The sequence below is a fragment of the Copidosoma floridanum genome, unplaced genomic scaffold (genome assembly GCF_036245765.1).
Source record: "Copidosoma floridanum isolate Cflo_tuat_1 unplaced genomic scaffold, Cflo_Japanese_pri ptg000027l, whole genome shotgun sequence".
Classification (NCBI taxonomy): domain Eukaryota; kingdom Metazoa; phylum Arthropoda; class Insecta; order Hymenoptera; family Encyrtidae; genus Copidosoma; species Copidosoma floridanum.
The window spans coordinates 13,009,155-13,031,499 of record NW_028321904.1 but is presented as its reverse complement, the minus strand read 5'-3'; the positions used below and the strand labels follow the sequence as shown (position 1 = coordinate 13,031,499).

The following is a 22,345-nucleotide window of genomic DNA, read 5'->3' as shown; positions in this document are numbered from 1 at the left end:
AAAACAGACAGCAAATTTCTGGAATTAGCAATTTTGTTTTTTTGTAATACATATGGTTTTAAAAGATTCAAGTATAAATGGTCTGTATTTGTGTATAAGAATCTTGATGGGTCTACAATTTATTCAACAATATGCGTAGGTTTTTTAACAAAATTCGTTAGTTACTTTTATGATGTATAAATGATATGTAACAATAACGCGAGTGTAAGCTAATCCTTTATTTTTTTAAACTGTATCAATGTATCTAAGTGATGATTTAATAAACAAATGTTTATCATTATTTTTTATGAATCTTAAAAAAAAAATTTATTTTGATTAAAATGAAAGATTTCATTCCTCCTTTTTAATACTTGGTAAAAAAAGTTCAGTTTGTCCGTGACTTTATTAAGGTTGATTTCTAGAAAAACCTCCCTCACTCTTGTTTATTTGTATTCCCCTTTTTCTTCCTCAGCCCCTTACTTTTATCATGACACGTAGCCTCCCTCAACTTCTCCTCATTTTTATAATACCCATCCGTCCCTCATCCTCAACACTCCCTCATTTTTATACTATCCCCTTGGCCTTCGTGAGCTCCTTCTTAAAATTTGTTTGAACTATTTAAGTATGTCTGTTATTGAATTTGATAAAAATTTTAATTTAGATCCTTCTCTCATGCTCTCTGACACCTTTTAAGCCCCGTTTCATACGCCATTACGGTAAGTAAAACTATTACAGTTAATTTGTTATTTGGTTCGGTTTAGTTTTATGTATGATCCTCCTAGCCAAACAACTCTTTTTTAACTTTTACTTAATTAAGTACAGGAAAATATTCTTTCATTATTATGTTTTGTTAACGGTTTTCGACCCTTCTAACCTTTTTTAAATATCAAAACTAAATTTTACTCTCTATTTTATTACTTCGATAACCCTAAATTTTTTAAACAACAAATAAGCTCACAAAATGTTTATACAGTGGACCTCACCAGTATCCCTATTTACCACGTGAAAACAAATATCCTCTTTTCATTTTTATTAAAATATGAAGATTACTTCAATTAAGTTTAACCTTTTGTATTCAATATAAGTTTTGTTTAATAGTAATGAAAAACTGTAAGTATATAATGGTATTGGTCGTCACTTGAAAAAACTATAAGGCTAAAGCAAATTGTTTACTGTATAAAGCAAAAGGTAATGAAAGTGCATTTTCTATACTTACAGTCTGTCTATCTTTACCTCGAGAATACACAAAGCCTTTTACAAAAGGAAAAACTTAGTAGTAGCTTCTTTGGACGTACAAGAAGCCTCTGACAATGTGATCCCAGATATTCTTCTCAAAGATCTTGTTAAATTAAATCCATTCATAAAATCTATTATGTTTATTAAAAATCTTACCTATGAAAGAAATATTGTACCCATGAACGTCTATGGTAGTACTTATCAGTTCAAAGCAAACAAAGGTCTTTCACAAGGCCTAATTTGCAGCCTAATACTATATGCACTTAGCACTGTACGATATCCCCCTGGATGATACCAAACAAGCCATTGACTTCTTCGAAAATGATGTACAATTACACTTTGTATTCTTTGACCAAAAAAATTTGAAAATTAAATTTAAAAGATGTGGATTCATTGTATTTAGTAAAAACAACATCAGCCTTCAATCTTTTTCCCTAAAAATATGTGTAAATATTGAATATGTTTGTACGAAATGTATACTCGTGACTAAAATTATCAGTTGTCTTTGGAAAACATGGTGGGGCAGAAATCCATTCCTACTCGTGATGTTATATAAATGGCTTATTCGTGCAATTATAGAATATGGTGGATTCTTCCTTTTGTCATGTGCAGAATCTACTTTCAAAAAACTACAAACTATACGAAATTGAAAATTGTTGTATTAGAATTGCATTATGATTCTAAAATAGTACCCTAATCAATATTTTAGCAGATGAATCCAAAACTTCTTTATTAATACTCTGATCTTAATATTTAGCATTTAAATTTTTATTTGAAAAAGATCTTTCAAACTCAAAATCCCCTAATAAAAATCCTTGAACATCTGTCAATATGTTTTAGTTAGAATATACTCAATCACAATTTCCAGGAATCATTATTGGTTGATTGTTATGAACAGGTCCAACACTTTCAGATTCACATCATCCAAACCAACTCCTTCTTTAAATTTGATAACCTATTTTTTTATAATTTTTTCACTCCAAAATTAGACCTCCAAAAAAAAGAAGAAATATTGAAATCTTAGAACGTTAACTTGAAATTTAAACATAAATTTACAGGAAAAGAAATTAAAAACTTCACTGATGAATTTATCCAAAATGTATCCTATGGCCTTGCAGTCTGGTCGAAGAATCTAACCTGGCAGCTAACAAAGGTAAAAACGTCAAAATAGCCTGCATTTCTTCATCCGAGACTATTGATGTACTTACATCAAAGTTGCCTCAGTCAACACGTTATACCTTACATGTAATAAGGTAGTCGCAAGTGTGGGATGTTAAGAGTTGACTCAAACTTTAAAGAACAGGTGGCAGACGTAAAAAGAGAAATTATTCCCCTTGACAGTACGTTTTTATAACGTCAGAGCGAGTAAAAAAAGTCTTTGGTTAAATTAGGTTAAGTAATGAGCGATATTCTTGCAAACTGCGTTGACAGCAAAGCGGTAGACTTGCATGAAAATGTTACACGTTTTGGTTTCATATATTAGGAAATAACAATACGACAGTACCAATTTCATTTTTCCGATAGGTGCGATTAGAATTTTTGGATCAGTGATAATGTTAGCTCGCATCAGCAATAAAAAAAAACACTAAATACAAGCTTAAGTGTGATAAATAAGCTTATAAATTACGCACTTAATCCTTTTGAGAATTTTACTATCTATTGGAAATATTATGAAATAATTCTTCAATTACGGTTTTTAAATTGGTGTACATTTTCAGAAATAGATAATCAATGCTTAAATAATCCATTCATTTGTACATACAATACAATTTTTGCATCCATCCATATGACATACAATTTCAGTATAGGCGTACATTTTTACAACAAGGCTAGTCGCATATTATGTGTCAGCATACTATGAACGATACTCTTTTAAGCTTATACACATACATATATAAGTGCCGTATAAGCTCTACTTGTCATATGAGCTTGCGTATATTCACATTACATATTGTATAAATTTGACGAATGAATTGCGTTTTCACTCACAGTATAATTCATCTGTGTCAACTTGTAACAGTAGTAAGTATTTATGACTTCGCACCTTACAACGGCATTAGCGCTCCACTTCTTGATTGCTGGAGCCGTATTGATGTACTACTTACCGAAAAATAGCTCGTTGCTATGCAATTGTTTATTTATACCATACTACAATCTATGATAGTATGCGCTTTTAAGAAATCGTTACGAATGGGTCAAAATTAAAAAGTATTGTAACGAACCTCATATAAAAACAAATTGGAAAAAAAAATTTTTAATGGGTTGATAGGGTATGTTACTGTACAAACTAGTTAACAAAATTTTAGAAATTTTAAATGTCCCTATAAATATTATCACTTACTTTGCAGGTACCTCTGAGAAACTGATTTATTAAGGACGTATTTTCCACTGTGGTTCGATTGTTTGAACGGGATGTTAAATAAAAAGTCCTCAATGCTGCGCTAATAATTGTTATCGCAATAAAATCCTAGGCTGTTTTTTAATATGACAATGACAATAGCATTACATATGTAGAGTTACACAGCAATGCAGAGCCGTTATTGTATTATACTCACATTTTCTTAGAATGGCTGTAAATTAAAAAATATATATTCTCTTACGTATAAAAACTTTTTTATGTCCACAAACGTTAAATTAAACAACAGTTAAGCATGTCATAATGTTAGTTTCAAGTAATAAAAACTATTTTGGGGAATAAATCTATATTAGCTAACAACTTTTTCAATAACTTTTCTAAAGACTTTTCTTGCTTTTCTTAGCAGTGTGATAAAAATTTAAAGTACGTCTTTCTGTAACTTGATTCATATACTAAGGGTAACAAAACGTACTTTTTATTTTGATTTAAGTTCTGTATATCATTTTTGAAACATTAGAAGAAACTTAGATTCTTGCAATTTACTGTAAGAGCTATTTGTTTAATTAGAGCTGCTGCTAATACTAATACTCAACGTTCTTGACATACTTTTTAGTATTTAAAAGGAAATGCATTAATAATGTTAAAGTTAATCATAGTCCGTGTCTATAATGTTGTTATTTTGTCAACTAGTATTATACGCCCTATTTTAATTATTTTTTCAGTTCTTTTACCAAATATTAAGTTTTGGAATGATTGTCTCTTCTGCATTAATGATTTGGAAGGGATTGATGGTTGTCACTGGAAGTGAAAGTCCAATCGTTGTTGTATTAAGGTAAATATAACAGTTGGTACTTGAAAAATTTTATTTTATTCATTGATTTTGTTAATACGCTTGTCATTAGTGGATAATAAGTATAAAATTAACGATTTTTTATAAACATGGAATACACAGAATAGTCTAAACATCTTACATTTCTATCTTACAGCTTCATAAGAATCATGATTTTTAATGATTTTATTTAGCAATGGAATATGATAATTATTAAAGTATTATACTAGCTGCTCTTGTCTCTAGATTATGTCTAGGCTAGTAATTTAAATATGTGTGTGTGCGTGTGGCGCTGTGTGCTGGCTACTATTTTTATGTGTACTGACTTTGCAGTCAGATGGCTCAGGCTCCTTTTAGAGACAGTGCTTGGATTTGTTTTTTCATATGAGTGTGACTTACACGATGGACGTTTTCTGCAATAAAGTGTGCTTGTATAATAAAGTAGCTGTCAAGCGCAATGATTTATTCTCTCGAAATCTTGTTTTAGCTCAGTCAAAGGAGTAGTTTAGAAGCATAGTATAAAACAAGTGATTTGTTGTGACATCTCGTGACTTTCGAGTACGATCACATAAAGAAAGGGAGCGACCGAGTGCAGTCCTCCTGTTGTCGCTATTACTGTTAGGCTGAACAAAGAATACCGAAGGAGGCAGTTGATGCCTCGTTTTGATTATAGCTCAGTCACTGTTTTCGTGCTGTAGTAAGTTAGCTGTAAAACAGTGTAACATATCAACTTAATGCAACAAATTGTAAAAACAAGCGAGTCACGAATGTATACATTTACTGGTGGGGCTATTCCCCCATATAGTGCAGAATAGTAGTTTTCCTACGAGTTTGAAAAGTCTTTGTTTGCGAACCGAGAGGTTTGCGGCCCGAGCCGAAGGCGAGGTCCGTAACGAGGGTCGTAAAGGAGACTTTTCGAACGAGTTTCGGAAAACTGCTTTTTCGCCCGAGGAAGTACCAGCCTCCCCAAACCATCCGAAGGCGGAAAAAGTTATTTTTCTTACCATGGGTCCAAAGTGTCACTGCCGCTTTGTGCCCTCGGATCACACTTTGGGCCCACGGGCAGAAAAGTTTTTCGCGCCCTCCGGGCCCAAAGTACTTTTCTGCCCTAGGGCCCAAAGTGATTTACTGGGCGCAAAGTATGCCCACGGGAGCAAAATTGCACTTTGCGCCCTCGGTAAGAAAAATATTATACGTGACTGGGGCACCAACCTACAACAAGCACGCCCTTCAGGCGCTCATGTTTGTACTTTGTGCCCTAGTGAAGTAATGTACCATTTTATTTTTAGTATGGCACTAGACAAATTAAACCATCCTTTGTTATTAAAATAGTTTTAATTATAAATTTATATCAAAACAAATTATTAAGTTATATTCATACAACTTAGGTTTGAAGCAGCTTGAGTAAAGTATACAAACAAATCATACTATGTGGGGCTGGGAGCTCGATTCACGGTAAATGCTAATTTTTTTTTTTAAACTGTTTTAAAGGAGGAATAGTTCCCTGTACCTCTGTCATTTCAGGCTAGATTTTTCCGTGAAATTTTTCTGTAGTAAGGTTCCAGATTTTTTTTGCCCCACATGTCTTTAGGGTTGGGTGAATGCAAAACAGTGTTAGAGCTTAAAGGTAAGCGAATCTAATGCTGTAGGTAGGAAGTGCCTCCTGTACTAGTAAGAAAGGACTGGTAATAAGTTAACACCTGTGATATAAAATATTTTACAGACAAAACCTACACATTTACGAGTATGTCTAAAGAATCTTAATAGAAAAAATACCACTGTGCCATGGTATAAGTATAGTATTAGTTAAGGTAATTAAAAATGTGTTTAGCAGTAAATGCACCATTACTCAAAGGTGGCAAGTGGATCGCTCCGGTGACTATGCCAGTAGGCGTTTTGGTTATCTGAAGGCAAAAAAAATCACCAAAATAAATTGAAGTTAATTGCTATTATGATAAAAAAAATTTGTATGCCTCATTTACACATTACTATGTGATAAAGTTTTTGCAAAGTGCAAAATCATTCATACCCACTACCATTACAGCATGAGATACTTTGTCAGTTTATAACCTTAATTATATTACTTAACAAAACACATTACCGTTCAACTAACATTTTAGTATTTACTATGTGTTTAATATCTGATAATTACTACTATTAAATAAGCTACAAAAACTTTAACCTTGGATAATTATGCAATCATAGCCATTGTCGATTTTCATAATCACAAACTTATAAGACAACTTGACACAACTTACGTAAATTGTATGCTGATAATTACGGGTGCAGATAACAGAAACTAGAAGTAGTATTAAGTTATACCAGTAATTTGACATAACTTTACTCAAGTTTAATTTGGACCCCAATCAAACAGCACCACAATACTGCAGAACCAAAACGTGACAAGTCCTTACTTAAGTTAAATAGAAATTCAACGAGCAGATCGTGGTCACTTGATGCACACTTGTTAGGTACTAGGCTAGAACTTGACGGAAACGTGAGTGTAAATTTACGGGCACTTGGCAGGACTTAACTGACATTTGGCAGGCACTTACTTGGTACTTAACGAGCACTTAGCAGGTACTTGGCGAGCACTTGGCAAGTACTTGCCGGGTACTTAGTGGATGCTTCACTTGCATTTAGTAGATATTTGACGGTTATTTGGCAGAAACCTGCTGGGCACTTGGTGGGTACTTACAGGGTACATGACCCACACTTAGTGTGTTCTTGGCAGAAAATTAACGGATACTTGACAGACACTTGTCCGGTACTATGTGGGTACTTAAAAGGTATTTAGTGGGCACGTGCTAGTTAGTTACATGACGCGTACTTGGCGGCTACTTAGCGGATATTTTACGGGTACTTAGTGGCCACTTAACGGGCCCTTTGCTGGACTTAAGAGGCACTCGTTGGGTACATGGCAAGCACTTAGCGATTACTTAATAGGTGCCGATGGGTACTTGAAAGTTACTCGTCGAACACTTGACTGGCACTTGGTGGGATTCAGTTAATACTCAGTGGCAACTTAACAAGCACATGACACATACTAGAGCTGATGGATACTTTAAGAGGACTGGTCACGTACTTTGTGGGCACTAAGTAGGACTTGACGTACATGCCTTGAGTACCCACCATGTATCTGCCATTTGCATGCGAAAAAACTCGTTCAGTTCCTATCAAGTGACCGCCAATGGCCTATTAAGTACTCGCCAAGGGCTTGCAACGTACCCACCTGTCAAGTCCTGCACAGTGCCTGTTAAGTGCCCACCAAGTATATGTAAAATACCCGCCAAGTATCCGTAAGTACCCGTAAACTGCTTGCCAAGTGCCTACCATATAACCGTCACGTACACGGTAAGTACCGAGCCAATTTCTGTCAAGTACTTGCAAAGGTCCTACCCAGAACCCAACAAGTACCCATCAAATACTCATCAATCGTCTGTTAAGTACCTGCCAAGTGCCCATCTAGTACCTGGTAATTAAACGTCAGGTACCTACCAAATTCTCGTCAAGTCAAGTCCTACTAAGTTCTTGTCAAGTACCTGCTAAGTACCCGCCAAGTGCTCGTTAAGTACTAGGTAAGTACCTGCCAAGTACTCGTTAAGTACCAGGTAAGTACCTGTCAAATGTCAGTTAAGTCCTTTCAAGTTCCCGTAAATTTACACCCACATTTCCGTCAAGTGCTAGCCTAGTACCTACCAAGTGTTCACCAAGTGACTGCGATGTGCTCGTTGAGTTTATACTTATATGAATCTAACTAGTATTATGTTGTGGTTTTATTGGGGCCCAAGTTAAACTTGAGTAAAGTTATGGCAAATTTACTTGTATAACTTGATACTACTCATGTTTCTGTTATCTATGCCCCTAATTATTAGCATACACTTTACTTAAGTTGTGTCAAGCTGTCTTATAAGTTTGTGATAACGAAAATCGTCAGTGGCTTTTATTGCATAGTTATTCAAGGTTAAAGTTTTGTTGCTTATTGACTAGTAGTAGTTGTCAGTTGTTAAGCACAAAGTAAATACTAAAATGTCAGTTGAACAGTAATGTGCTTTGTTTGGTAAAATAATTAAGGCATTTACACTCATAAAGTATCTTATACTGTAATAGTAGAAAGTGTAAATGACTTTACGCTCTGCAACTATATTGGCGCACTACCTCTTGCTCGATAGAGCCGTACAAAATGGACTTTATTTAAAAACAAATTGTTAGAAAAATTATTTTTTCATGGATGTAAATTGGAGATACGTTGATGTATTAAGCCAGTTATCGCTGTTAAAGGACTTATCAATCTTTTTATATTTCTCTCTAACCACATTGTGTTAACTTGTTCTGAGCATTTGCTCTCGAAAAAACTTTAATTACATTTTTTATTTAAATTTTCAGCATTAATTGCTTAAATTACTAAAATAATGTTTTCAAATTGAATCATGGAGTTTGTACAGATGAATGAACATAATGTTAAATACTGTATCTAGATGTTCTGTAATAAACTGGAACTTTTGAATACAACACTTTTAATACCATTCTTTTAGCATTTTCAAGGTATCAATTGGTTACAATTTTTTGTCAAAAATTATAATATTACAGCTTCTAAAATAATATACTCATTATTATTTTTTTGTTGACAATTCCTCATACTACTTTAGACTTAAGATTTCGATTCAAGTATCTTGGAACCGCAATTTTGAATCATCGTACTTCCTTTTTCAATCCAATAATTTATATGCTTGGTCATGTTTTGAGGCCATTAAAAAATGTCACAATCAACGTTTACTGTATCTATACTTGTGTCATTTTCCATTATTGTGAGTGTTTCCAAAAGATGGAGTGAATTTGATTCTCTTTCATAACTATAATCTGTTCTGTCAACCATTGTCTTTACTTTAAGTGCATCAAAATTTTAATTTTCTGTATCCACAGCATTATCAATAGCAACAGAGTTTTTTCCGTTTTTAGTCGTGTCATTAAGTGAATCAACCTTAAAATAATTAAACAGATTATATAATAAAGAAAAATTAGCACTGGAACAATGAATTATTCCTGATGTTCATATAATTTCGTCTGAATTACAATAAAAACGATAAACGTATCTTAAACAAAATTTTGTTAAATTATTTACTTAGATTAGTCATTAAATACTAAAGTTAAAAATAATCGTTTTCAATTAAAGCTAATTACGTACGTCTGTTTTAGAAATTCCACTTTTAACTGTTGCTGGAGTAAATGATTAAGGCGATTCCAATGATGTCTTATCATCAACCTTGGTGCATAAAAAATCTGTCATTTTGCGTGTTTGAGATATGATTTTTCTAATATTTTTTTGCTTTTCATTTTTTACTTGAAGCTTGTCTGACCCAGACTTGTGTATGCGTGGTGTCTTATGTCGATCAATAGATCTGTCACTCATGCTTATGTTTACTAAGTGTAGTACTATTATTCCCTTTTATTATATACATATGCTGAAAATAACAAATCTTCTGATAAAATAAATAAATAATAATAATCTGAATTGAATTTGTACGCTGCCTTAGTTTTGTACCTATTTTAACGCATATTAATTTTTTACCTAATTTTTGCAGGTTAACTTTGTTGGGAATACAATTTTAAACAATTCCTTCAAATATCAATCATTTTTAATTTTAATACACTCACAAACACTGTAATAAAAAGAACTTTAAAATATTTCCAGGTTACAAGAAGTCTTCCTTTCTGACTTTAGAAAATATCACTATCAGATACGAAAGAAAAATATTCTTACTTATACAGAAATCAGCTGCGAACGCTGGGTTATTCTCATAGATAAAAAACTAAATCAATATACTATCTGGAGTCAGTAAGGTAGTCAAGCTACCTATTGGGATAATGCCTCTACCACGTGACCTCAGTATATATATGACTAATATAGAGGCGAAATAACACAGGTCTTATGGGAGGAATCTTGTTTTTATTTTTTTTTCGCACTTAAAAAGATATTGAGCTTAAAAAGATTGTTAATTCCATGTTACTGACATAATGAGAGTAACGTAGTTATTTTTTTCCTTTGGTGAATTCGTTCATGAAGGTTGAAACAGCGTTTTGAACGTATACGGAGTGCCGTTTAACCCTACTTTGAGCTGTTTGTTTACCTCTGAGCATCAGCAGCAGTGGCGCAGCAGCAGCAACAGCTGAAACAAACAGCTCAAAGTAGGGTTAAACGGCACTCCGTATACGTTCAAAACGCTGTTTCAACCTTCATGAACGAATTCACCAAAGGAAAAAAATAACTACGTAACTCTCATTATGTCAGTAACATGGAATTAACAATCTTTTTAAGCTCAATATCTTTTTAAGTGCGAAAAAAAATAAAAACAAGATTCCTCCCATAAGACCTGTGTTATTTCGCCTCTATATTAGTCATATATATACTGAGGTCACGTGGTAGAGGCATAATCCCAATGGTCTCCCTAGGAACGGCGGAAACATTACTTTTTTTCAAATGATACTATTGAGGCACTTAACAATAATTTCTTTCACAGTTGTTACAATGTGTAATTTTAAAATTTAGATTAACCTTTAAAAAGATTGGTTAGTCATCGTGTACTGATTATTTAATAAAGAAAAAAAAATTTTAGTGTTAATTTTTTTTTGTGTCAATGGTGGGGGCCTTTCTTTGGTGGGGGGTCAATAGGCTTTAGCCTAGTGCACCTAGCCGTTAATCCGATGCTGATTAATTTTCTGTGAAAAATTGACTGTAGCTGTGCCTAGTATGATATTTATATGTAATCTACAGAATATATAAATATTATTGTATGTTAACCATCGCCGCAGCTTATGATTGAGAAAGCTCATAAATAAAAATAGCATGTAATAATTTTAATTATTTAACAATTTAGTATCTGTCTATCCATGTATATTAATAAATCAATATTAAATTACAAAATATATACATAATTGAAGATGCTTCAGATTATACTTTGCCAAGTTATAAGCAACATTTTTTCAAAGGTAAGCAATGCTTTTTCTGTTGAATGTGTGGAAACTTTTTTAATGACTTTCCACCTAAATCATCTAAATATTCACTTCTGTTTATTGTTTTAAGAGTTCGTAGACAAAATTCTAGATTTTTCAAAAGAATTTAATCAAAATTGTAGACAATTATTCACAAAGGCCAGTGCCAGTGAATTGAGGCTGAACAATTATCACCTTTCTAATTAGTGTCGAATTGGGGCTCGAGCCATTATCTCCTTTTTTAAATATTGTCGAACTGGGGCCGAGCTTTTTATCGCATTTGTTAATCAGTGTCGAATTGGGGCCCGGGCAATTTGTTGACACGTTTTTCCGTCACACTTCACCCAGGCTTCGGACTGGCAGTTTTATAAAATAACTGGCGTGTTTAAAAAATGTGTTTGAAAATTTAATAGATCCGTCGTTATTGTAAAACATATTCTCGTCTATGTTGTCGAAAACAAGTGTCAACAATTTACCAGTAAAGAGTATGAATGTTTAATTTCAAATGTCTGGAATCTTGTTGCGCGGAGTTGTAGTCGATTTTTCACATTAAATCGATACTTCACCTACTTAATTTGTTTGTAACTTAGTTTGTAACTTCCCACCTGTGTTAGCAATAACATTTGAAAATGATCAACCAATAATAGAGTATGTACGTTAAATTATAAGTGCCTAAGATCATGCTGGGCTAAGTTATAGTTATGCAAAGTATAGTCTATTTTTAATAGAAAACTGATATGTCGCCTATTTAATTTGTCTATACATTTTAACTTTCCACTTGTGTTAGCCATAACACATGCCAATTACCATAGAATAAAAGAGTACTTATGTTCAAGGATCATGATGGGATGAGATACATACATTTTTTTTGAGAAAATCGGTATTTCGCCTATTTAATTTGTTAATACTTATTTTATAACTGTTATTTGTATGAGAAATAACACGTGCTTATAAAAAACTATTGTTGGATTATATTTGCCTAATTTGAAGTGGCTTAAAACATGCTGGTCCAAGTTATATTTGATTTTTCACAAAAAAACGATATTCTGCATGATAAATTTGTTTACAACTTTTTCCATAATTCTTTACCCGTGATGGCTATGATATGTGCCAATGACTTAATAATATAAGAGTATGAATATGCAATTTTAGATGTCTGGGATTTTGCTGGGCCAAGTTCCAGCCAATTTTTCGCAGGAAATCGATATTTTGCCTATATTATTATTTTATAACTTTTTAAATAATTTCTTATCTCACTGCTAACTCCAGCTGCCAGTTGCAGGTGCATGGTCACACGTATGGATTCTGTAATTCGTCAATAACGCCTTTTTTATATTTAATACTAACTTTTCCTTATGAGTGGGTAGCAGTTTAAAACCTAGAAATAGTAGTGATAATGTATTTATCATTATATTAATTGACACATATAGATAGCGGTACTTTTAAAATAAACACTCTCAGAGCAATCCATGTCTTTTCTGATAGCAAAATATACTCAAGATTCAAATTAAAAATTCAATTATTTTCTATTTCAAGAAATAAGTAAGAATAAGAAAAATATCTTCCTTGAAAACGAATTAAACACACAACCTCATTAAGAATTAAAATCTATCTGAACCTAGGTTGCGGGTGAATGTACGACTCCTTGGTAGCTTCATTTTTAGACCAACTGTCTAATAAATAGGAGGTTGTGTGTTCAATCCACACTTGGGGAAGATATTTTTCTTATTTTTACTTATTTCTTAAAAATTGTTGGAAATAGGAAATAATTAAATTTTGGGTTTAATGTTGAGCATATTTGTCGTCGGAAAGGGCATATACAGGTCCTAGAGTGCTTATTTTAAAAGTACCACCATTTATACGTGCTAATTGATACGATTATAAATACATGAATAGTTGCTTGTATACCTAGTGGGATCACATTATTATCCAGTTTATCGACAAGCATTTAAATCAATTTTCATCGTACATTTTAAGACTAATTGTGTAAAAAGTTTTTTCGACTATAGTACTGTTTCACTTAGTAGTCAGCTTTAATGAAGTATTAAAATACTTAAGGGCCGCTGCCTTCCTAAAAAGTGTAGAAGACACATAACTCACTATATTTTATAAGTCCGAAATGTTAATTTTATAAGGATGTGGTAGAAACGGTAAAAAAAATAGATAAAATGCCATTTCACCATCGCCGCAATGACTTATTTTCAGTAAAGTTGCATGGTGTGCTACAATCTTATTGGTGTACTCTTCCGTCTTATATCTACGTTGGAAAAGTTGTAAATGTACCAATAATTCATCATATTGTATTATTAGTAAATTTTCACAGCTTGTTGCAATCTAATAGGTATACCGTTGAATTTGATACTCATTCAAGGTGGATTATAGGTACATCAATAATTTGCTATTTTCTACTGACCACTATTTTGGAATTTTCATAATGATATTTTTTTTAGTATGACTTAAATTTTAAGCTACTCTAGTATTTTTTTAATTAAAACTAGTAATTTTCAAGAAAAAGTGTTATTAACTGTTTAGTTAATTTTGTTGTCATTTTTGATACAAAATTTTTTTGTCGTTTTTAGACACTTGATATTTTTTACTGTTTCCTTCTTCAGTGTTGTTCAATACATTAAGAATCATTTTTTTCAAATCTAGTGTTCAAAATCTTTAAATTGAAAAAAATAAAAAACTATTATAATTAATTGGAGTGAAGGGGCAATAAAATAAAGGTTGAGGTTTCGGCCACATTCTTACTAAGTTAAAAAATTACAAAGGAATAAAATGAATTTTCTTTCAACTTGTTAGTTACTTCATAGCTGTGTCTATGCCCTGTACATTTTTTTATATAAGAAAGGAAAACATAAACATGCATATACATATTGTGACATTGTAAAATAACACGTCACAAGACCTCTTCCGCATTAATATGGAAAGTCTCAGCTAGACTATGCTCAAACGATCGAGACACGTGACTCTAACTGAATACATATATATATATATATATATATATATATATATATACTCTTTCCAGCAGAATCGACTGTTCCAACTCATGTTATAAGTATGCTCGCTGCACCAATGCCACGATACATCACTGTAAATAAATAAGTAATGAACAGCGGTCACGTACTCGTAATCAAATAATCGATAGTCCGAACGATGGTCGTGAGTCGTTGCACATACACAGCAGTGATTACGGGTGTCTAGTCTGTCAATGCGTAGGGCACCGGCAGACTCTTCCTCTTCTCATGTGCAGTTAAATGTATTATTAAAAGGACACAAACGCTCTTTACCAAGTGCACGGTTCGTAGTGGTATCAAATAGCTTTGACGCTGCCTCTCGCTCGTTCCTGCAGACTTCCGTTGACTGCTGATCCATTTCTGCTTCGAATACTTTATTGGTCCATTTTTAATATCAAGCAGCATTGTTGGTAGAGAGCTTGTCCAATGCATTCTGTAGATATTACATTTAAGCATATTTTTTGGCACTTACTGCACGAGTCCCCCCTTCTTTCTGTTAGTAAAATGCTTTACACGTAGTGATTTAGTACCTAGTGCACTTGTCTTGCACGTTCCGGGCTCGATTCATAAAGGTAGCTGTTTCGTATGAATTCCCAGTAAACCAAAGCGATTGATCTGCGAATAGTTCGTATGAAATAAATACTTGTTTTATATAAATATTAAATCATATATTGGCTATCAGTAAAGAAACACGACACATTTGAAGGGAAAAACATGTAAAAAAACTCTTTTTATAGCTTGATAAATTACAAATCAAAGAAAAGTGAATGATACAAATATTGCATTATTTTGACCAAAATCATATGAAAAATGAATAAACAATAACGATATATGCAATTAAACATGTAAGCGTAATTAAAACACATTGAATTGAACAGCTGAACAATAAATACCATGGATCTTAGCTGTATACGCGCAAGCCTGTATTCAGTCGCGTAGACTGTTGTCCACTAACGAATGCGAATTTGACCCTGATGGGTTTGTATTGAATCAAAGTAGCTGATGTCCCTTTGCATAATGTGTAGGCTGAATGCTTCAGTTGCGTAGACTGTTGTCCACTAACAACTGCGCAATTGACCCTGATGGGCTTGTATTGAATCAAAGTGACTGATGTCCCTTTGCATAATGTGTAGGCTGAATGCCTCAATTGCGTATACTGTTGTCCACTAACAATTGCGTAATTGACTCTGATAGGCTTGTAATGAAGTGAGGGACTGTTGTCCTTTCAGCAGTTATTTTGAATTACAAAAAAAGATACATTAGCTTTATGCATAATCGAATATTGAACACATGTATTAGTTCATGCCCGGATAAATTATCTCGTGTGTGTAAAAACAAAGGTCAACAGTGGTGATCGCATGGAAACGCACGCCGATACATGTGCACTTATTTTAACAAAGTGGAATTGTTTGTGCTTCCACGTTAGGTAAACAAAAAAGATTCATGGTCCTAATCTATAGTTATATATGACGTCGTTGCAGCCCATACCACGTTGCCAAATAAAACGTTTTTCTACGAATCTAAATAAATCACATCTAACGTTACAGCACGATTCAACTTCCGATCGCGGACCGTCAAGCACATTGCCATAGTTAATCGCTATGCAAAATTAACCGAGATAAACATTATTTCTACGTTTATAATCGCAAATGGCTCTCTCAATTAAAATGAAGTGTCATGCACTAATGACAATAGATAGGTTTCGCACGATTTACTTGTTAAACGCGTCTTGATCACGAACTTCAACGAGACACTGAAATTCTCGTGATTGAATGCCTGTGCATGTTGTCAAAACTCATCGAATCGAATATTACTTGCAACGCACTAATACTAATACCAAACATAATGTTCATAAATGAGTACTTACAATGAAATTAACGCACAAATCCGAAGATAAGCTGGTAAATTCCTGGATGGTTGAACAAAAATGAGCTTGGTATACTAAACAAACGAAAATCAACAAGGATTAGCTTAGCATACTCGCTCACTTCTCTTGCGTGTTAACTGGTCGCGCTCGCTTGCAGGAATGAAAATAAAAAACGCGGCGTCACTACAGCTCTTACTCTCTCTTTCTATACCCTACGTATATATGGTTGCGCATGCGCCGACTTATGAAGTCGCAGTGTTGGCTTCAAGATGGCGAAAAGTGGTCCCCCCACCACTCTCCCGTCTAAGAAGAGTGGTAGGGGGACTGCTTTTTGGTCGCGGCTGCGCGACAGCCAAAAGCGTCGTCTGTTACGACAGCGGTTCTCAAATACTAGTCACTAGTCATGTATGATGTAGCTATATATATACAGGGATATTCTTAAGTACTTGAGGAGCGGGGACCAGCGTGTGGATCAGCTTCCCCTGAGTCAAAATCCGTTTACAGAATAATTTTTTAACAATTATTCATTAAGTAAATGGATTTACAAAAGTGCTCAATTTCAGCGTGTTTAGAACGCAAATTTCAATGGCGCGGGCTGCCATGAAGTGCAGTGTCATGGATCGCAACAACATAGCAACAAACCTCTAGGTCGGTAAACAAAGTCTGAATAGATCCCCTAGCGGGCATGAGATGGCGCTCAAATGTGATTAAAATAGTAAAAACGTGTAGCTATAAAATTATTAGAAAGAGATGAAGGGCTGAGTATCAGAAACGTAAAAACAAATAAATAAGCGAACAAAAAGGTTATTTAGTTAACCAGAAATATCATTATAAGATCATTCTACATACGATGAAATTGACAGTGACGATGAAGATGATGATGATAATGATGAAGATAATAAACATGATAATTAATGTAATAAAAAAATGAAGATACAATTGTAAACAACATTAATAATAATAATAAAGAAAATGTTTAGCTTGAGCGGTTATCAGGTAAGACTTGGGCCGCACTTGGGTAGTACTTGAGCAGTGGCGCTTGGGCAGCACTTGGACGGCACTTTGGCGGCACTTGAGCAGAATGTGAAAAGCGGCACTTGGGCGGTACTTTGGCAGCACTTCGGCCGTACTTTGGCGGTACTTGAGCGGTACTTGGGTAACAACAAGTGCCACCCAAGTGCCGCTTTCACATTTTGCCCAAGTACCGCCAAAGTACGGCCCAAGTGCCGCCCAAGTACCGCACAAGTGCCGCTTTTACATTCTGCCCAAGTACCGCCAAAGTACGGCCCAAGTGCCGCCCAAGTACCACCCAAGTGCCACTTTTACATTCTGCTCAAGTACCGCCAAAGTACGGCCCAAGTGCCGCCCGAGTACCGCCCAAGTGCCGCCCAAGTGCCGCCCAAGTACCGCACAAGTGCCGCTTTTACATTCTGCCAAAGTACCGCCAAAGTACGGCCCAAGTGCCGCCCAAGTACCACCCAAGTACGGCCCAAGTGCCGCCCAAGTGCCGCTTTTCACATTGTGCCCAAGTACCGCCAAAGTACGGCCCAAGTGCTGCCAAAGTACCGCCCAAGTGCCGCTTTTACATTCTGCCCAAGTACCGCCAAAGTACGGCCCAAGTGCCGCCCAAGTACCACCCAAGTACGGCCCAAGTGCCGTCCAAGTGCCGCTTTTACATTCTGCTCAAGTACCGCCAAAGTACGGCCAAAGTGCCACCCAAGTACCGCCCAAGTGCCGCTGCTTAACTTCTGCCCAAGTACCGCCCAAGTGCCGCTTTTACATTCTGCCCAAGTACCGCCAAAGTGCGGCCCAAGTGCCACTCAAGTGCCGCTTTTACATTCTGCCCAAGTACCGCCAAAGTACGGCCCAAGTGCCACCCAAGTACCGCCCAAGTGCCGCTGCTTAAATTCTGCCCAAGTACCGCCCAAGTGCCGCTTTTCACATTCTGCCAAAGTACGGCCCAAGTACCGCCAAAGTACGGCCCAAGTGCTGCCAAAGTACCGCCCAAGTGCCGCTTTTCACATTCTGCTCAAGTGCCGCCAAAGTGCCGTCCAAGTGCCGCCCAAGCGCCACTGCTTAAGTACTACCCAAGTGCGGCCCAAGTCTTACCTGATAACCGCTCAAGCTAAACATTTTCTTTATTATTATTATTAATGTTGTTTACAATTGTATCTTCTTTTTTTTATTACATTAATTATCATGTTTATTATCTTCATCATTATCATCATCTTCATCGTCACTGTCAATTTCATCGTATGTAGAATGATCTTATAATGATATTTCTGGTTAACTAAATAACCTTTTTGTACGCTTATTTATTTGTTTTTACGTTTCTGATACTCAGCCCTTCATCTCTTTCTAATAATTTTATAGCTACACGTTTTTACTTATTTTACTATTTTAATCACATTTGAGCGCCATCTCATGCCCGCTAGGGGATCTATTCAGACTTTGTTTACCGACCTAGAGGTTTGTTGCTATGTTGTTGCGATCCATGACACTGCACTTCATGGCAGCCCGCGCCATTGAAATTTGCGTTCTAAACACGCTGAAATTGAGCACTTTTGTAAATCCATTTACTTAATGAATAATTGTTAAAAAATTATTCTGTAAACGGATTTTGACTCAGGGGAAGCTGATCCACACGCTGGTCCCCGCTCCTCAAGTACTTAAGAATATCCCTGTACATGTGTGTATATAATGTATACCAGCTGATTGTTGCGCTATATAGTGGTTAAGTGCTCTGTGTTGTCTGTTCTGTCATTCCTGTCTCCTGTACCGGTGCTGATAACTGAGATACCAAGAGCCAAGCCAACGTTAATGCTGGTACTTATAATTACGGACCAATGGCTTGACCTTGACTTCTCTTCAACCAACTGTGGCCTTTTTCACCAAGTCAAACGATGAGGTGAGCAAAGATACTACTGTTAGTGCTAGCAGTTTGACAAGTAGCTGCTAAGCAGATCCGACAAGTAAACTGCATATTTCAGTTATAAGCCCAACAGTGTTTGGTGAGTTGCAGTGCTTGTTTTTTTATTCTCTTTTTGTATATTTTTTTGTCTCTCTTAAATTTGTATGTAAATCAAGCAGGACTTTAACGTGGGATTGTTGACAAATGAGTAATTCCCACAAGTTTCCAATCATAAAGTTGTGATTTACTTTTCCTGCAATCAAATCAACCAAAACAAAAAAAAAACTTATCAAGAAGCAAGAGGTTAAAATTTGGTTTTATCCAGCACAATTTTGGAGGATAATAAGAAAAATCAAGGGCTGATGAAGTTTGACAAGAAAATGTACCTGAATCTCTGAAATCATCGAATGGCTGTAAATTCCAGTTGCTCCAGAGGCTGTAGTGAAGAGTTTTTTAATAATTATTGTTCACAAAAGAGGTACAGAGAAAAGTCACTCAACGCTCTCATGAAAACTTGGTGCCATGTGATGCTAATCACACAGTTAATAATAAAAATGAAGTTCAGACTTGCTCAAAGTTAACAAGTGCGCAGCTCATCATATTTCAAACATATAGTACAGTTGTGGCAGATGGTCTTTACAATTATTCAAATGAAGTAAATTATGAAGGTTAAGAAATTTCATGAAGCTGTAGATGTGACCTGGTCACCTCCAGTCCAGCAGCCCACCAACTTTCCAATTTTGCTGGCTGCAGTAACAGTTGCTCAGTAGTTGGATATCAGTTTTAGTATCGTAATGCCAGTTTGGATTTGTATTCTCTCAACCTGGAGCAGCCAGGCTGTATGATACGTACATCAAGATCAGTGTGCCAAGTGATCAAAGGTTTTGTCCTTTTTCTTATTCATGTGTACCTAAAATATTCGTAGTGTTGAGAAATTTAGTATGATAATTATAACTACCATCAAGATTTTACAAAATAATTTGGGGAGCTGACGGAACGAATCCAGCTGGCATTATTGTGAGTTGCTATGATTGTGAAAAAATAATAATTCACTTTGCTGACAAGATGTTTGAGAACGACAGAAACTGTTTGATTAGCAGTCCCGACAAACACAAAGGTCCTGTGAGAGCACTGGACTTTAATCCAATTCAGTCTCATTTTCTAGCTACTGGTGCGACAGATAGTGACACTTATACTTTGTATATTAATTGGACAAATGAGTCTATGTCTCCTAGTTCCAAAAAAATTTACCACCTGAGGATGTACTAGATAAATCATGGAATACACGAGGTACGTTACTTGGCAACATTTTTTTTACACATTCATAATTGACCTTAGAAAATTTTGTTGTTTACAGTGCAACACATTCTTGCTTCAACATTTTCACAGCGTTGTGTCATTTGAAGAAGAATTAAGCCATGGTAATACTCACCGATGCCAATTCAAGAGCCTCTATAAGCATTGTCATCAGGAATTGTAACATAATAATTCTTCATCATTATTGAAATATAAGTGAGATGGAAATCAGTACACTGACATCCTTATATATAGTCACACAGCTGTCTCTTGCTTCAGAAGAGGATTAAAATCCAATTATTGAACTGTGGGATTTGAGATTTGCAACCACACCGTAAAAACATTCCAAAACCATCGAAGGAAAGTAATATCAATTGCCTGGAATCCTTATTATTCTGATCTTCTCAGTTATGCAAAAGACAATAGAATTCTCTCTTGGAATCCTAATTTCGATATTCCAGTACGTAGCAGTTAAATTTTTCTCGCAACTCTGTTTTTTTATTGTGTGATGCTTATTTTTTATTACAAATCTTATTTTAGGGTGGTGATATTGTTGGCTAATTGGCTCAAACAAATCATGGAAACTTAAATGTATCTTAGTGTCCTAGATGAGCTTGCTTGGTTGTGAGTACTACTTCATATGGCCAGGCAATAGTACACTCTCTGTAAGGTGGAGCTGACCATTGATCTGCTGAAACGTTGAATAAAATGTTGATTTATTTCCTGGCATGGACCCATTCCCACAAATCTCACCGATGATGCAAACAGAAGTATATTATGAAAATAATGCTGTAGAGTCCCCAGTCTCTGGTTTAATGGTAGCTAACTATGCGAATAATACCATAGTTGAAGTTATACCTTTTATTCAACTAACAATGAGAGTTGGAAACAAAAATAAATTAGTACCCGAACCAAATAATATACCAATTAAGTCAGACTATACACCTGAAATTCATGATCAAACTGATAAATTCCAACTACTCCAATAATTGTAATTAAAAACGCTTCCAACTACTGTTCTCGTAATTTATGTAGCTCTACTAGAAAAAAGTAAGCATTTGCAATTGACCAAATTGTTTAAAGAGATACTACTTTCAAAAATTTAAGTATTAGTTACATTTCAACATTTTTACAAATTAAACTCTAATTTTTTTTTAGAAATAACAAACATTTTATTACACCTGGATCTGTCCTTACTCTTATTTTCCATTATCCTTTTTTCACGATATTCTCTATTGGATTAAATTTTTCTTTGAGCTCATTAATAGAGAAAACATTAATCATACACAACGTTAAATATCAAAAGAAAATTGCAAAATCTACACCTATAGAAATGATGTAAAGTCAAAGACAAGATTATTTAAAGAGTAAATAAAAAATAGAGAGGTAAATGTAGAGATGAATAAGAGGTTTAGTCGAGTTATTAAATTGTATATTCGTTATTTTATCATAAATCAGTTATTAATCAATTTTTTTTTTTTTTCTTTTTTTTTTTTTTTTTTTTTCTATTTAATGATTTTAATTTAGGAAACAATTTTTTTTTTTCGTCACATTTTTCACAGTAAATCTTTCTCTATTAAAATTGCACTTGGTAATGAATATGCAAAAGTTGGACTCAACAATAGCTTAATAAAAAATCAGGTAACTGTTAAATGAATATTATGTATACACCGGGTAAAATTTGCTCAAGATTTACATAAATATATTAATGTATAATTACAAGAACATTCTAAATAATAATTAAATTATTTACTGGGAAAGAAAGCGCTAGTTAAAAAAGCCTTGCTGTTTCGGAGATTTTAACAGTAAGTAGAATAATTCTTATGTAAGCAAGCGGTGGTGATAACTAGCCCAGTCATTTATT

The 22,345-nt window shown here is 34.6% G+C and overlaps 1 protein-coding gene and 1 long non-coding RNA gene across 4 annotated transcripts in view; both read left to right on the top strand.

The window, feature by feature from the left end:
* The window catches only part of twr (signal peptidase complex catalytic subunit SEC11 homolog C twr), a 179,308-nt gene that overhangs the window by 87,293 nt on the left and 69,670 nt on the right, over nucleotides 1–22,345 (top strand). For all 3 annotated transcript variants that reach the window (XM_014349908.2, XM_014349907.2, XM_023391939.2), the window contains exon 2: nucleotides 4,294–4,403. In XM_014349908.2, coding sequence (XP_014205394.2) covers nucleotides 4,294–4,403 — 110 coding nt within the window. The remainder of the gene's footprint in view (nucleotides 1–4,293; nucleotides 4,404–22,345) is intronic.
* On the top strand, nucleotides 20,115–21,544 carry LOC149373784 (uncharacterized). The gene is made up of 3 exons (XR_016293307.1): nucleotides 20,115–20,475; nucleotides 20,543–20,941; nucleotides 21,022–21,544. It is a non-coding gene; the product is annotated as an uncharacterized LOC149373784 (long non-coding RNA).